We start from the raw sequence: 18,683 nt of genomic DNA on the forward strand, positions 1-18,683 counted from the left end.
AGTGATACAATAAATAAACTAACCTTCCAACTGAATACTTTTCGAGTAATTGATTACCTACCTATACGTACTCTGAGTGTATTAGGATATTAGTTACTAGAGGAGTTAACCGTTCACGAAGAAGAAAATTGTGACAGTTAATTAAGTTATATAGTAAATCTTCATACTTTCTAGGTATTTATTGATAATATAGTAATAATTGATTTACAATTATTAAGACAGACTGTATATTTATTCCAGACTACTACTAAACCTGCAGTAAATGCAAATACTAAAGTTGCAGTTGCGAAACCTGCAGCAAATGCAAAAGTCGCTGCTAGCGCTCCAATACCTAAACCCATAAGTGAACTAGAAGAACGAGCAGCTGGATCTCGAGCTATGGCTCAGTGTAGTTACAAAATATTCTGCGAAGAGTTTGTAAACTCCTTAGGGATCTTACCTTCATTTATTAACCCCGGATTTAATCGTTGCTTCTGTCAAAATTGTTATAAAGGCCAAAGTGTATTACAGCGCGGTAAACCACCAAGGCGTTACGCTATACCGCACGGCTGGGTTCGTGTAGCAATTGCAATAGATCAGCGTTTGGAACAACAGGTTTTTAATGATTTTCATGTTGCTTATCATGGAACCCAAGCTAAAGCTGTTAAAAGTATAATTGAAAGCTGTCAGCTACTACTACCAGGAGATACTACCAGTACCGGCTTCAAGATTCCAAGTAAATTGGGATATTTTAATGATGATAGTACTTTATTTTTACAGAATTCGTAGTAAATTCTACTTCCTTAATACTGTACTGTGTTATGGCAATAAAACATTCTATTCTTAACTTTGATTCTGAAATTATGTATTCTAGTTCTCACAAATCACGCTAAAGATGGTACTTTCTCCCTAGTCGCCAATGGTAAAGATAGCACTGGAGTAAATAAGTATAAAGTTGTCACACGTCATAAGGAAGGCTGCAAATGTGGCTGTGCCGTCTTTACTCCTAAAAGATTATTTTTTACCTCTCCCACAATAAAATATTGTGAACATGCAACATACGCAGGGTATGGTAGTAATTATAAAAATGGTAAAATGAAGTGCATACTGCAAGTTAGGCAAAGGCCTGGAAGTTATCACATTCTTAACGAAACCGTGGGGGCTACAAGGCGTGGTGAAACTATTGATAAACAGTTCAAGAACGATGAGGTAGCATGCTTTACATCGTGCCGTTATCCAGCTATTGTCCCCTGCGGTATAATGGTTAAATATATCAAAAGTGTACCTAAGGCTAAGGCCAAATGAGAATAGAAATCTAATTATCTAAATTGATCAAATTATACATCTTAAGGTCTAACTTAATGTTGCTATTTGAAGGTGAATAGGATTCTACCTATGATGATAATATGTAATTTTTAGGAATATGAACATTTCCAATGATATGTCCTATTGCAAACTTTGTAGATTGTTACTGTAGCAACGTTAAAGGTATTGGATGATTGCAGTTTTACGATGTAGTTAGTTGGCGAAAAAAGATTGTAAATTATTATATAGTTGTGCTGCTTCTTGAATACTATATATGGCGTTACTTTCCTATTTTCGTGATAGCTTTCTTGTGCAGCAATAGTTATGCAAACAAATTATTTGAAAAAGTTTCTACATATGATAATACCAATATGTAAGTCTTTGTAGTATTTTCTTATTTTCTTATGCTTTATTAGCCAAGGCCTGTGTATTGGCTATTTAACATAAATCGTTTGATGTTTATTGAACACTGTATATACAAGTTACTAGCAGTATTCTATTTTTACATTTGACAAATACCAAATATATCAGTAGTGAAGTTATTATATTTAATAAGTATATTACATGGAATTTAAATTTAAGAAAGGAGGATATGAAGTCTGCCGTAACATTAAGATCACTATATTAAATTTACTTTAGTATACAAAGCCTTATGTTATTTTTTTTGTCTATAAAAAATGTTTGTACTGTTTGCTATGTGCCTTTACATGTGCGATGTAATTATGCTTTGAGCTTGAATAGATACGTAGTTACTAGTTAATTTCTAACGAAATCTTTCTTATTAAAAATTAATCTATACAAATTTTATGTTTTTAGGATAATGTTAGCAATGTATAAACTTACAAAAGTAAAATATATCATGTTGTAGATTTAACCCAAAAGTTACTGTCTGCTTGTGAGTATTCATTTCATATCATGGTTACAGTATTGCTAATCTAGTATGAGTTTTATAATGATTCAATGACGGCTTAGTTTGGTTTGGTTTTTCGCTAATATACATCTGCGACATCTGTATAGTGTGGTATGCTGGCAAGTTTGTTCGCTGGCTAAAATCTAGCGAACTTACATAGCAACATTAGTCAATAGTTATTCACGTTTATCATATAATTTAAAAAAAATATTACAGAGATTGATCCACATTGTAATTAACAATTTGGCGTTCAAAGTTAAAGCTAGAATTAGTGGGAGTAATGAGTATGATAGACCATCAGAAGATCTTAATGCGGAAAAACAAATTTTTGAAATCATTAATAGTTCAAACACTTTTTATTGCTACTATGCGAGTAAAAAATATTGAGATTTACAGTATAGAATCTTAAATATAACTTTCTTAGAAAAATTTACGGTTAAGATTATAACTGATATACAGCATTAAAACGGAATCGCAGGCATTCGATTGATTGTATTTATAAAAATAACTTGCTGTTTACGCTAAAGCTACGAGTACGTATAGCGATATGTCACAAGTATTTAAAATATCTTTCTGTCATTTATAATTATACAGATTGGGCGTTGTAATTGTAGACTATCGATTAATAGTACACAAAAATAAGAGTCCCTTGCAATGCTAATATAATATCAACGTATTACTTCGTATAATCCACACACACATGAATTGATTTTCCGTAGGGAACACTTTGGGGCATTTTAACTGTGGATGAGTGTAATGTATGGTAGTAAGATGAGGTATTATACTTCACTGTTTTCTATCAACTATTTAGTTATGAATCATACATTGATTCTATCCTGCAGATAAGGATATTACAGATAAACTAATACAGTTTTAAGATGCAAGTAAGGCATCCTTATTAAGCTATACGAGGTTCGGTAGTTACTCAAGCTACCTTTATAATTTAACAATTTACAAAAAATATAAATTAATTAATGAGTTATAAAGAGGTAATTATTACACTATGATTTGATGACGTTTAAGTTGATTAGGATAGATCGTAAGTTGGTTGATAGAAAAGCTTGAGAGGGTTTACAATTTCGTAATAGTTCCTGAATTAGCGGACCCAACTGGTAAAGGTCAAATAGTTGTTTATTTCTATAATTTTTAAGGAATGTGAAAGTGTTTTTGTTAGGGTAAATAAAAAATTGAATGTGTTGAATCATTTTTTATTAAGAATTTACTTCATTTTCGATAGCCGTTGTAATATTATGCTTAGCTTTTCTATAACCAAAGAGTTGGTACTAGGGGATCTAATAACAGCGCTGCAGGCTCTAAACCAAGATTCATTACTACAACTGTTTAGAAAATCGTCTAATAAAGCTATAAAAAAATAAAATTTTAGCATTACTTTCATCCTAATGCAGCTGCTTGGATTATAAATATAGTATTGCAACAAATTATGTGAAAGATTAAATTTGTAGATCTGTTTCTGAATTATCCATGCAAGAATAGTAATTATAGTGATTTACGTGATTCCATTGACATCAGCAGCATAAGATCAACAACTCTCTCTAGTAAGACTTTGTTGGATGCCTTCAAGTAAATGGTTACAACTGCAATTCCTTTGCATTGAAGGAGTATCTCTTTACCCTAATAATAATTTAAGAATATTTTAGTTAAATAAAAATGTTAGAAACCATTAATTTAATTAAATTAGCTAAAGCTTTATTCATAGGAGATATTGTACACAAACCATATCAGTCATGAGATCCTTATGCAATATTTCTAATACCGACGCTAAACGATCAGCTGCATATTTCGACAGAGAAATAAAAATAAAGATATGGTATTCATAGGTAATGAAAAAGTCTCCAATTCATCAAATTTACTTGATTTAGTGAAGAGAAGACCACCTACCTTGATTCATTATTTTTAATATTATTAGAGCAGACAGAATGCGAATTCGTAAATTTGTACTATGCAAATATAAATTGCATTTGTTTTTCTCCGGATAATGAATACTTGATGATAAGTTACTAGCATTAACCGTTGCTTCTCCAATTGGTCGTGACATCTAAAAATTTTAAACATATATCTAACAGTAATTTAACAATTTCGGTCCGGTAGCATAATCAACTTACTGTTGGCTTAAATAATTCTTCTCCAATCCGACGATATGTGGATGCAAGGATTACACGCTGTGATCCTGCCATATCTAAATGGATTACTGACCAGTAAATAAACTGCAAACATGGCTGCTGAATTTTTAAGTGGCCAGAAGGTAATAATGGTAGAATTTCTGCTAAAAATGGTAACACCTATCAAAGATATCAGACACCAGGTTATTATATCCTTTAATTTAAAAAAAACTAAAGTCGATATTCGCTATGGGTAAACCTTGGCACATCTTTCATTAAGAAACGCTGCTGGTAGAGATGGGGAACCTTTCTTGATACCTTGTTGCTCTAAATCGTCAACTATATGCCCTAAGTGAACGTCTACAATCCATTCTAGTATTATCGATAATAAATCATAAATCCCTAATGATTCCTGCAATACAATCATAATCCTTATATTTAACAACGGATATACATATTTCCTGCTAGAATATGGTATGTAGTATATTTAAAATTTCGGCAAGTTCAAGTAATACCTTTGATAGAGTAGATTGTTGGTGAGGCTTTACGGCAGTACCTGAATTTAAAAAAGTAAACAGTTGGGAAGTCTTGCATTTAAGTAGTTAGTTTGTACATCAATGCAATTAAGATATTTGTTAAATATCTTTACCAATCAGTGGCTTTTTTAAAGAATCGGTTGTTGCTTTCTCCACATGGAGGGCAGTGGATGCTTTTTTTAAGGTAAACGCATGTTTTTGCTAATGATTTTAGTAGAATTTGATGGTTTTAGATATGGATCGCAGAAAATATAGTCTATACAGTGGGCAAATATAGTATTCATATTGTTCATCGTACCTGAAGATTCTTAAATCTTCTATTTAACGTACTGATTTGTGTTTGATATCTTTTATTTTGTTCCGTTAGAGTATCAATCTAAAATATTAATGTTGAAATATGTTAAGTTGAAAATACTGAAGCTGCAATAAACATTTGCAATCTATAATTTTTCATACATAATCGTATCTAATAGCAACTATAAAATTTATTAATGCTCTCTTGCCTGGCTACGAAATTGATCATTTTCGCCTTTGATGGTATTGAAAGAGCTTTGCAATCTTTTAATTTCTTTCTCTTTACCAGCTAAAATCGTTTCTAGTTCGATAATTTGCTGTTCAGCTCCCTAAAAGTTTTAGTAAAGACACTTTTCATGCTTTGTATATGCAAATTGCATTAGCTATGTATTCCAAGGTGTTATACATAATTCTTTCTTTATTGTTGACGTAAAAAAGTGAACATAATCGTATTGCTGATGTAAGTTATAGGATCGTTTAGTCAATTATTTTAGTGAAAAGTCATAAATAATCGAAGAACAGAGTGTGATAATAGCTCTTATAAAGCTCTTCGACATTGCTTGTTCGTATTACTAAAGTCGTAGAAGGTAAATATTTACTTATTATAAAGTAATAGTATTTGTAGATATTGCGTAGTCTGTAAAATTTTGTAATAAGACATCATCAATGATTTTAGCATAATAGCAGTTGTAGTATATTATATCATAATAGAAATATAGCTGGTGCACTACGATATACCAATAGTAGTTGATATTACAAAGCAATTCAGTTTCAGCTACCTGTTTTAGTTTATACCATCGATCTTCAATTTCAGATTCAACAAGCTGCCGCAGTGATGTGCTAGTAGCAGCTCTGAATGTATCTTCCATTTCAGCTAAAGCAGATTCCCTTTTGTCAAGCTCGTATTGTCTATCCAGCAATGCCTGACTTTGCCTCTACAGGTGCCAGTTTAATATTCACAGGTTAATTAATTTAGGATTATAAAGCGCTGTAAGTGGTCTCATTTACTACTAATAAAATTGATTGTCTATTAAGTCTACCATTATCGTGAACACTGAATCTTTCCATACCTTCAGATGTTCATTGATAGCTACTAACTCAGAATGTACGTCTTGCATTGGAAAATTACCATTTGACGATAATTCCTGTAAACAAAAGGTAAGATTCAATTTTTCTTAGTGACCTGATAGCATGATTAAAATTATTAGACAGAGGCATGTAATCAATTATGAGTAGATAGTTTACCTCATCTATCTCACTCGTAGAAATAGTTTGCGTAGAAACAGAATACTTCGTGGATAATGCTTCATTTTTAAATCTTATCGTCGTTTGAGATCTTCCAGCTATAATTCGTGAATGAAGTTAGCAGGAATTATAAATTAGCACGGCTCTGTAGATAGTTGATGCTCTCACGATTATTCTTATTGCTTTATAAAATTATAATGATAAGAAATATACATACTACTTTCTTTTCTACCGAGCTGCCCATCGCTCTTATTTAACAGTTCTACTTCTGCTGAATTTAATTTTCTCTTTGTTTTGGTTAGTGCATGATGTAGTTGAGAAAGGATGTGATCGTAATCGGAATCACTGGTCGGCTGTAATGGTTGAGTCAAGTAGTGGGATTGACTGTTTGATCTGCCTTCAGTAAGAGTATCACTGTCTAGGACTGAAGTAATAATAATCCGTGGCTTTTATTAATGCTATTGCGGTTATTTAGATGATTTGCTTTAACTTAGCATGTTATAATGTATCGCTATAAGCTAAATCTTTACGATAAATAAATAATTATGTAACAAAAATTAAATTATTTGTTGAAAAAGAACATCAAATTGTACATTAGAATTAACTTTGCATAACATGGTAACGATATCAATGGCAATCATTTACTATAATATGGAGCATTTAATGCATTAATCAAGAGCTAAGAAATTCATACTGATGTTTTGGCACGTAATATTAAATCCATTTCCAGATTGTGCTAGTGCCTGCATTTACTTCTTTTATATCTAAGGTTATGTCTAGAATATAACTTTAAAGCCTAGTATTAAATGTATTTTTAGATCGTGCTGGTGCTTAGCTTTGCTTCGTTTACATCTAAAGTTTTATACAGAGTACGATATGGAACTTTGAAATTATTCAACAAGCTTGGTTATACACGTTGTAAAGCGGCTACAGTCAAATTACAGTCCGTCAGATAACTTACCAACGAGTAGTATTTCCTTCTCTCTGTAGGCGTACTGAACATAGCATGCAATATTTAATCTTTTAGAATATCCTATCTTAATATATCCTAAAACGCACTATATAATCCTATGGATGGTTTAAAAACCGATTAAAATTATGGGGTGGAGAGTGGGATATTAACTCAAGGTAAACAATTTTTGATGAGCTATTAACAATCGATTACGAATTCGTGGGCGACAAGATTAATTCCTTCAATATTAAGGAGAAAGATACAATGCAACTTATCATGACCCTTAGCATTTGCATAATACTATAAACTCACCGTCATCACTACCAGGAAAAGTAGTAGTATTGCTAAATAAAGTTGTTTTGGAGCTCATTATTGGCTCATTTGGATTATTTGCATGATTCATTGATTACAAATATGTATCGCTTCTGCAGTCTTAATTGTCAGTGTTCATTACAATACTTGCAAGCCTTATCCAATCGAACAGTCATCGATTTACCCAATCAGCATGATCTTCTAAAAGGGTAACTTGTTAATTCAAAGACCAAATTAGAACGTCGATTTTCACTCTTGACAGCTGCTGCTAAACTAATAATAACGATAATAATTATTATGATGATGGCACGATATCAACCTCTACCCGATATTGTCAATAATATAATAATACTAATAATAATCCTCTAGTTGATCTCTTATCGTATCCAGTAGTCTAATTAAAGTGGATCTTTCTCTTTTACAGTAATTCTATCATACCAGTCTATTGATGTTGTCTTGCTGTAGAAATGGATTGATTTACTTCTGCCATAAATTAATTTGAATTTTTCCGCTGAAATTGTTGGCGTTTCTAGGTTACCGTTGGAATTGGAGTAGATTAGTCCGACATTTGGATTGCTTTGCTATGTTTTTTTATGGTATTTGTACTACTGTTTTAGACAGTATATAGTGGTATACACCCCTGATGCACCGCTGGACAACCGGACTGACTCTGAAATCCAGTGCCAATCGTTCCAGTCCTCAAAAGTGTTCTACAATACTATACAGTACTATCGACAATTAGGTACAGTATGGGATAGTACCCTCTGTACTATATGGCAAAAACTGCATACGAATACTGCTAGGTCCACTGGTGGTTGGAGCGAGCTGGCATAACGAGGAAAGGAAGAGATCCTGACATAGGCACGATCACAGAAAGATCTGGTAGTATTTCTTTGCAAAGGAAACCACAATATGGCTGATGATACAATAACGATTACAGATATCTTTACTGATTCGAAAGGAGATCAGATACCGGCTATTCTAGGTAAATTGTGTTCATCTACAGCATGCTAAACTACGATGGATTGCAAGAGCATCGATCATTTGTTCGATGTGGATCTAAAATCAAAATAGTACTCGTTTAGGATTCAATGGAATACAGTATATGTATCACTATATTGTTCTACTTGTATAGCTAAATTCACAAATGGCCAGCTTTACGATGATAGCAATCTAGAGCTTACTTACAAGAGTGAGAAGGTTGGCAAACGTAAACGTGGTCGATTGGTATGTACGCGTATCAATAGGGCAGGGTAGCTATGATTATTGCAATGATGCTGCACAGCACCATCAATGAAAGCTAGTATTCCTAATTAGTTGTCTAACTTTTCTACTAAATGTGTTATTCTTAGACTGGCCAATGTGGTAATGTGACATATACCGGGATTGAAGATGATGTCACCTCGAATGATGATGGATCTCAACCGCGGTAGCTAAACTAATATACAGTCATAGGAATAGCAAAAATGTATTTCAGTTAGGATAAGAGACATTATCTTGAACCTGGAGTATAATGTTATAGTTGTAGATGCTACTGTATATTGTGATCATGCTGTAGCATAGTGATATCTATATAGAGAGATACATACATACTGTACTCTATCTAGTAACATAGAAGATATTACTATTATAAAATCGGCATGAATCGTTATGTTAACGAGCTTGATAAACTGTCCGTTTAGTATTTTGTTACGCGTTCCAAGCTACACAGATGCACCAATCCTTGCAAAATGAACGTAAATCCATTGTGAATATTTATGTTGGCAAATTATCTTGCAATATCATATGCAGCACTATCCAATGCGTATCTCCATCAAGTATACTACGTCATGATTAATTCTAACCGGTGCATTCCGATATACAAAAAATAGAAAAGACCCTTACGCTATGGATTTATCGTGCTTCTCAGTGTTACAGTTGCATATTCCATCAATATCATGTATCATGATTAATTATAGCAAACTGCAATCCAATGGACAGCACAAAAAGGATAATCACGCATACATCAACTACATTTGGCATCGGTGTAGCTGTAGAGAATAAGTCATGTCAATTTCAGCATTGCACCTAGGTATCAAGTATCATATGAGTGTATCAGCATATTTTAGTTATAGCTAACTTCGTTTAATATGCAAAAAAGGAAAATCATTTATACGTCATGGATTACACATGTTTCTCTTAGCAATACACTTTTATCGAGTATCGCAAATCAGCATGATCAATTAATTATGGCAAACTGTATTGTAATATACGCGTATAGTATAAAAAAGAAAAATCACGCGTACGTCAGCTACATATGTACATATGCAGTAGTGCAAATGATTGTAATTGTATTGTATAGTAGAGTAGCCTAATAGATGAATATTATGTATTAGCCGACGAAAACAAATGCGTTGCTATGAGCTTGATAAAGATCTTTGTGTAGGCATGCTATAGCACTTGAAATAAACTTACTATACACTAGAATTAGTACCTGGATGATCTCATATATTTGGTAGTGATCATCAGTAATACAGCACATTATACCCTCGCCTACAGAAACAGTATAGTCACTAAGATATGCCCTTGCCACTCCGCAGATGAGCCACATTATTTTATTTCAATCGAAATTAGATACATTTTATATTATTAGATGTTGTTAGTTGATGCAGTTCGATATGATATGTAATTTACTCGTATGCGTAAAACAAATGTCTATCTACCCATTGCAGAAAGAGCGCCAAGCACAGAGGTTTAATAAATTAAGATAAATATGGGTATGTCTATCATATGTACATAGAAAATAGGAGATGCCATTGCAGAGCTATGCATTTTATGACTTGTTTTCTACGAAATGAGTTTACTATCATATACGAATAACGTTGAAGGCAAAATAGGATACAATACTACTTTTGCAGTCTCATATTACAATGAGCGTGTATGATTAGCATAGCTAATACCAAAGTCTTTACACTGATGATTAAGCGATTTTATTTACCCAAGTTAGCAATAAATGCTTTAAAGATGATACTACTTACAGATTTTTCTAATGAATAGATGTTGTGAATTGTAGATACGTAATTAGCCTTGACAGTGAAAGATAAATCCATGAAATATTTCATAACATTGTGTTACATGTTTGACCTTGAGGCTATGGTGCAGATATTTGTAGCTACGATGCTTGCTGACTTTATGAAGCATAATTTTTGTTTGGTGGCGGGGTTGTATTTGCACATAGCCGTACCTTAAGTATATATGCACGTATTAAGTACTGGCACTTCAGCTATGCCATAGAGTCTATGATATTCATTATAAAAGATGATGAATTGTTTTATGATATTAAATTTCAATGTAACATTACTTGTTAGATATTACTTAGGCGTTGTTAACAAAGAATCTAAGACTATGCAAATCTATGATATGAAGACTTTTACAATTCATCCTGAGGTGCAAGGTATGCACGTGTTATGTAAATGGTCTATGTTGTAACGATTAGCAAGTTGGTATTACTGTGCGCAAATATGGTTATATCACTATTATTACCACTTCATATAATCAAGTACTGTGGGTAATGAAGGTTTGGGTACTAATGGCACTAACTTGTTTATCATATTTTTGGCTGCATAAAAGTTATCACGAAATGATTTTAGCTAATTTATCTACATAACCTTGACAATGATATAGTTGTGAAAGAAGAAAATGATCAATCTCGAAAAAAGAGGAAGAATCGCAGTCTTTTAGAAAAGGTACAAGTAGCAATGTTTCAACTATCCATAAGCCCTGGTATTTACTGCGTACTATGTACCATTTCAAGAATTATTTAGATAGTAGTTATATAGCTTATCTTAACGAATAGTTTGGATTGTATACTGTGCATTTCATAGTTTGTTATATGGCTTGGCTAACCTCATCGTTTAGTATTTAGCATTTACCTTTTGGCAATTTACTATATAAGTGGGACAATCTTTTACAATCTTGAATGCATAATAGTATATGATCTGTTAGTCTTATGCCAAACAAGACATATGCAGATATCTCAATTGATAAGGAGCATTTTGTTGTGAATTATACTAAATAATTTATACTTAACAGTTAGGAGACCATTCTACGAGCTAAAGTAAACTACTTGATTGTATTACTGAATGTAAGAATTATTTTTATTGCGATAGAATGATGATCTGGTAAAAGCTTTCGGTAGTAAAAAAAAGAGGAATGCAGTTAAGACTCGTGAAGCTAGCAAAGTTGAGCAAAAAGAATTAGATTCTATTGCAAAAGACGCATTAGACCACCGGAGTCAAACTCCTAAAAGTCCTAAAGCGAAACTGCAAGAACAAGATACTCTCTTGCCACCGTGCAATATTAATGCTACGGATGTGAAAAATGTTTACAATATTAAAGACAGTATCTTTTTTATGTTTCACTATTTTCATCTCATTTTTATTTGTATAGGTATAGGTATCCTATTTCTGTAAGAAAAAATTTATCGACATTTGTTAATAATTGTTTCTTAGCATAATTTCCCAGTAATTTCACCGAAAGAGATGGAAGTTTTGAAAACACCTGCCGTAATATTTATGCATGCAACTAAAGAAAAATTGGAAGAATGGAGAGATGAGCCGACGTAAGTTTTTGATATGAGGAGTATTTTGTCAGGTATTCTTGACATTAAGATATAAATCTGTATGTGTTTTCACGTCTACATTGTAGAAAATCAAAATATTTCTTGGAGCATCTACAAATTCTCCCCTTGGAAGATAATCTAAAACTAGAAAAGATATGCTACTTATTGTATATTAGTTACTTGATACAATTTCATCACTTAAAAGCTAAGGATTTTCGTGGTAAAAATGGTAATGATTGTGTTTTATTATTTCATTGATTTAATTTTTATAACAATTATATGGAGTATTTTGCGTTGAAATGTTATATTATTTCTAATAGAAATTCTGGTTGGCATACCCGATAAAATACAAATAAGTTTACTTGACAATTTTTCTGTAAAATTGAACGATGATCCACAAAACAAACGTTACTACCATTTGGGAAGGTAATTTTTATAGATGGCTAAATGTAGAATTTATATACGCTAACTATGTACACGGTCACATGGGTGTAATTGAGCTTAGTGAAAGGTCTCAATTACACAAATATGAATATTAACGTTATTCTATTTGTTTTCTCTGTATTAGATGTGTAACTAAATTCGCGAAGGATAAATTACTAGCCCGTATTATTGTTTTGGCGCTATTTATAGACGATTTTCGACTTAATTGTAACGTTCTCGCCCGAGATCTCAAAATTACAGAGAAAAGGTGATACTTTATTGTAAGACTTGTCTCTATGGTTAGTCAGTGTCATGAAAAATTTTGTTATGCCCAACGTTTGTATTACAGTTGATTAATTATCGCTTACTTTTTACTGTAAGCATAGTTTACAATGAGCGCTTACTGGCTATTGGTTGTTTATCTATGCCGGTTATGGGTAATTACCGATTAGTTTCATAAATATTAATGAATCTGTCTTTGTTTTAGATTTACCGATGTAGCCAAGGTAGTTGGTTGTCATGTTGATACTGGGCCACGATTGAAGAAGGAGAAAGGCCTACAAGATGATGATAGTATAGCTTCAGGCGGGAAGCTAGTTACTTTAAAACTTCCGCTAAATGTTAAATTTATGAGTGGTAATGATAAAGTCGTAAAGAGATAAAATATATGCATGAAAAACTCTACTTCGTATACCGTCTTATTAAAGTATTATGACATATTCCGTAGACCAATATAATCTATTCAAAATTTGATTTACCTTCCTTTGGATGATTAAGTAAACATTAACTTACGTGACGATTTTAATAAAGCGGTACGAAATTTACTCAATAAATTTGAACGTTTCAAATAAACTAATTTATCCGTTAAGAAAAATATAATCCTTTATTTGTGAGGCGTTAATGTACACTACAATTTAGTATGGTAAATAGCTGGTCACAGTAGTTGTTATGCAGCTAATTTTCTGCTAGTTATGCATAAAATTTTTGTCATTAAAGTGACGATGCCAGCGACATCGCGTTTTCAAAAAATTTTCCAATGTAATTGTGGGATAGTATTCTGTAGTATACTTGTATGCTTAATTGTTAGCTTACGATTGTTTTATACCTGTTTATATCTATCGATTAAGTATAATATTGGAATTAAATTAAAAAATTTTGCTGTTTATTGTAGCCTAGAGAACGTTGTTATTGCAAAAATATTGCGATATCATTTGATCGTAAGATAAGCTTATATTAGCACGTAATATTTTACCGGAAGGTTTACCTTCGTTTAATTATTGATTCTATGGTAAAAGCAACGCATTAACAGTATAGGAAATATTATTGATTGTCCAATATTACTTATTCTGTGCTGTACGGGCATATTGATAATTTAATGTACGGTACTATAGCATTGAATAGCATTAACACAAATAAATAATTCAATCCATTAATTTAAATTAATTATGACTGATTGACATGTACCGTAAGTAAAATAGTCATGGACGGGCTACCATGTGCATAGTTGTTCATTGTACGGTATACGGTCTAAAATTTTTTCGCGCCCAAGTAGACATCCCGTCCCAATTCTTAACGTTTTTTTGATTACAATGTTTAATTTATATGAGTGCGAATGGATTTAAAGTCTATTTGATAACGTAGCTATTCTCATATCGATCTAGCTCCTTTAAATATATCTAAATCTTCTATTTTTGTATTTGTATTAGTCCCCTCGGTTTTCAAATCGAGTTACTTATCTTGAGTTCGTGGCATTTTTTTCGATTAATGCACTTCAGATACAAAGGAATGCAATAACTTTAAACATTGATAATATAATTACGTCAGGTATAGTAAGGTTATTTTATCTTGACTATAAGGACAATATTGATTTTATCCAGCACAGACTTTAACGGTAAAGTAGAAGCATTTTAATGGTGTAAATTACAATGTTATTTTGATGACTATTTATCATTTTTGTGTTGTTCAATGATAATATACTATATTATCAATTTTATTGATGATCAAGTTAATCAATCATTTTACTTTGAATATCGTCTTCATTTCAATGCTGTCAATGCCTAAAATCAATTAATAACCGTCTATTACCGATGCCCATCTGTTGCTTATCTTATTGTTCACAAACTTGACAATACAATCTAGCATAACGATTGTATTTTTCAATAATGACGAGTTATCTTAATGACTTTATCTAATGATTTTAGCGTCATCTCATTGATCCTTTAAAGACGTCCATATAATTCTATCTATCATCAGACATGAATAGAAGTTAGCGATAAACATCGATCTATTGTCTTTATCTAACATGATTGTTTCTTAATGAACAACATATTGAGAGTCACACGTTCTTAATTGGAATTACCAAATAATATGAAAATAATATGATAGAGATATTAATTTTCTATGAAGTGATGATCATTTTCAGATAGGATAAAGTAACATTGAAATTATCAAACTTGATAGTCACAGTACGTTAAGATTATGTAAATGAGAAGAATGAACTTCATTATTTTTAGTGCATACAATCAGCCTTTAGATAGGATGGTGTGATCTCAAAAAAGAAAAGATCGGTTGTGATGGAAGTTAATTGCTATTCTTTCAATCTATCAAAGGTTAATTGGCATTAGATCACTGCTAATTAGTTATCATTCAAGGCCTTTCTAGTGAATAAAATGAATACTGTATATTATTGCGAACTTAGGCTAATACTTTAACTTGCAACTTTCTTAATTTTTATAGGTTATTTAATCTATTAGCGAGATTAGCCGTGAGTGATTTGTTTCAGTAATATAAAATAAATACTAACAATTTTGCTCCGTATGCGTCTACTCATCATGGATACAATTACAGTATATGATTATGACCAAAAATTCATATCTTTCGTAGTCGTGTCTTAACTATTACATTTTCAAATTTTAATAGCCGTTATTAGAATAGTAGTTACCGCGTCCTAGTATAATTTAAGTCATAAACTTTATGCTTGATCAACCGTCGTCTTATGATAATTTACTATTATTGAACCTATTTTCTGCTTTGTTCTACGACAATAAAGTCTATTGATAGTGACAGCATTGATACGATTTAGAAAGGAATAAAATGTATTTCCTTCATGATTGCTTTATCATGATATAATATTCTCTGTCTACATATTTGACCCTAATTTAGAGTGTATAATTGAATTATTCGATCTTAAATAATGGTGAAACTATAGGAATATTTTCTTTATAATAACTATGTCATCGTATAATATTCGTATACTGTCTGGTTATTTGGTCTTAATTTGAGAGTGCATAAACTGACAGATTCGATCTCAAATAACAGTAAAACTAAATAAGATGATTAGCCATAAAATTTACCATTATATTGTTATAGTTAGTACACCTACTAATACCGTTGCGGTAGATTTCACTTTATCTACTAAAGTTTCTTTCAATCTTGCTTAAAGATGGGGACCCTATTCAATATCTTAAACAGCTAATCATTTTTTCCGTAGAAATAAAGATAAAACAAATGTATGCTTCAAGCCATGGCACCTTATAAAAATGACAATGATAATACGTCAAAGTAATAAAATCTCAAGCTGTAGACAAACACACCGTTGGACATAAGTTGGTCATGAAGTGCTAGCGGTTATGAAGTTGAACAGGATATTATTTTTTAATTATATCATTTAGGCTCATTCAGTACACTACATGGATAGTGATATATCAGGATAACTTATTGTTTTGCTATTAACTTAAAAAGGACCATTCTAAGTTTTTAGCTTTAACTGCTTAACATTGATAACAAGAATTATCTACTCATTCATTTTGTAATATCTGCATTCCTAAATGGATCGAATGATTACAACAGTAACCAATGTTTGTACCTTAAACTGTGATTCATTTCGAATATATAATAGAAAGAAATCTAGCTTTTGATACCAAATGTTAATAATTCGGAATATCTACAAGGTTTTTATTAATCGATATAGCAGTCCAATCTAGATTAGATAATTATTTGTAATTGTTAATATATGCTAGAAGAAAATAGATAATATGTATACATGAAACTATATCAAGTACTCGTATACACTATGTTTGCTAGTAAAGTATAGAAGAATTTTGAGATCTTATAGATTCTAGTTATAGTTAAAAGTCGATAGTCAAGATTCAGTTTTGCCTCTTCTTTAATGCAGGAATGACTGAGGATAATGAGACAGTTAACAGGAGTTATATTTGCTTTGCATTTATTAAGAAATGATTTTAAGCTGTTATAACTATTACACTTTACCTGAAAATGTCATTTACGGTAAAAGTACGTGCGATGGTCATTTAAAATATATTTAAAATTTTGGCCTAGATGAAATCAGAGTATTTTGGTCAATAAAGATAATGATGTTTATTATAGCCGCTACGATAGTTGCTGCAAGCGTTATTGTCTTATGAAAATTAAGTTGTAAGTACGTATTTAAAACTCATGGCACTGTAATCTACTGAATGACATTATAGACACTTGGTTTACTTTCATTATGCGACCACTTATAAATCTCGCTTAGATTTATTATACTGTAGTTAGCCATAATTGCATATATTAGTTATAATTTAAATTATACATGTAAGAGCCTTTCTATCAAATATTACGATCTTGAAGACTTTAGTTTCCGTACCATAAACTGAGAAATGGCAAGTTTTATGCCAAACAGTTAGTTTCTAAATCGTAGATTATAACCTTAGTCCAGGTTTCAAATTGATATGCTATTACCCAAATTCCTGCTGAATCGCTATTTACATCCGGATGAAATCTTGAATATTCTAATTTGCAGACTTTATATCTTTAACTGTACTGAATAAAATTCTTATTTGAAAGATTATCACCCCATAAATCTAATACTAACTTTCAATATACATCTTTTTAGTCTCTTTCTACGTTGAAGCTTTAAAAAACCGCCATATTATGGATATACTTTCAATCTGCGAGTGCTAAATTCTTTATAAGACTAATTAGAAGCTATAAACTAAATATTACTTTCTAGGTATAATATCGAATGTAATATGAATTCATAATAGAATAGATTGATGGGTAATATGGGTATTTATAAACAATGACGCTTAAATATTTTCTCTTACCTGAGTTAATAGATTTATAAAGTATTTTAATACAAGATTTTACACTTACTATCTATAAATATAGTATTTAATCTATGAGTTGTGCATGATTACAGCTGCATAGAGTATTTAAAGAGATTGAGTTATCTCTAAGTTTTAGAGATAGCACCATCAATATTGTTGCGATTAGATATAGAATAAGCGCTCAATTATGAGCTGTAAGATGTGATATTACTACGTTTACCGAAATTCGAAGCATACTGTATCATTTTATGTTGGCACAAAGGATCATCAATTGCCCTAATTTTTCTTTATAAGAGATGATTTAATGCCGCATTAGATTTAGAAAGATATAAAATTATTTAAAAATAGTTACTATACTAGTACAAGAGAAACGCTTTATCATGCAATTGAGATGTATGATGAGAAAAGAACAACATTGCGTTGAAGAAATTCCTTGAACTAGAGACTCTTTCCAAACTATCCCTTTCATATTATGATATCATAACTGTAGGTATTGTTGGCTAGGATAACTCAACGAATAGAAGATGATAGAAAGAAAAGCACTGAAGAGAATTGACTTTAAAGATGAAAGAACTATTCAATTTGCTATTCACTGTTTAAAATAATTGTTGTTTCTATTTAATGAGTGCCTGAAAGTATCATTCTTGTAACAATCTTCCTTGTACTATTTTAATTCCTTCAGAGATTCCCTCATTACAGTATTTATTTGTGTGATAAGAGGTGGAAGTATCCTTGATAGAAATAAGCATATCATGATAAATGTAGCCCTAAATGAAAATCTTCGATACAAATATTGTTTAGATTATCAATTGCTCTATTAATCCAATGCAGTGTACAGATTAAATTGCAATACTTTTCATGTAACCATTCTTTTACCCTCTTCATATTATCCTCAATAT

At 31.5% G+C, this 18,683-nt stretch overlaps 2 protein-coding genes across 2 annotated transcripts; one reads left to right on the forward strand and one right to left on the reverse strand.

The window, feature by feature from the left end:
- Positions 1 to 3,413: 3,413 nt before the first annotated feature.
- TRIADDRAFT_60981 (uncharacterized protein) lies at positions 3,414 to 7,138 on the reverse strand (the record flags this gene model as incomplete). Its single annotated transcript, XM_002116963.1, has 14 exons — positions 3,414 to 3,556; positions 3,706 to 3,826; positions 3,930 to 3,985; positions 4,094 to 4,250; positions 4,318 to 4,494; positions 4,574 to 4,726; positions 4,830 to 4,870; positions 4,964 to 5,051; positions 5,149 to 5,226; positions 5,924 to 6,079; positions 6,215 to 6,289; positions 6,390 to 6,487; positions 6,607 to 6,813; positions 7,084 to 7,138. 14 exons carry the CDS (start codon positions 7,136 to 7,138, stop codon positions 3,414 to 3,416), a joined length of 1,605 nt encoding a protein of 534 aa, XP_002116999.1.
- Positions 7,139 to 8,565: 1,427 nt separating this feature from the next.
- On the forward strand, positions 8,566 to 13,338 carry TRIADDRAFT_60982 (uncharacterized protein; the record flags this gene model as incomplete). Its single annotated transcript, XM_002116900.1, has 11 exons — positions 8,566 to 8,638; positions 8,789 to 8,880; positions 9,006 to 9,082; positions 11,001 to 11,086; positions 11,317 to 11,378; positions 11,802 to 12,081; positions 12,157 to 12,253; positions 12,340 to 12,482; positions 12,574 to 12,679; positions 12,822 to 12,944; positions 13,164 to 13,338. The coding sequence occupies 11 exons, from the start codon at positions 8,566 to 8,568 to the stop codon at positions 13,336 to 13,338; spliced, it is 1,314 nt and encodes a 437-aa protein (XP_002116936.1).
- Between the last annotated feature and the right edge of the window lie 5,345 nt (positions 13,339 to 18,683).

This window comes from Trichoplax adhaerens, genomic scaffold, assembly GCF_000150275.1.
Source record: "Trichoplax adhaerens TRIADscaffold_19 genomic scaffold, whole genome shotgun sequence".
NCBI classification, from domain to species: domain Eukaryota; kingdom Metazoa; phylum Placozoa; class Uniplacotomia; order Trichoplacea; family Trichoplacidae; genus Trichoplax; species Trichoplax adhaerens.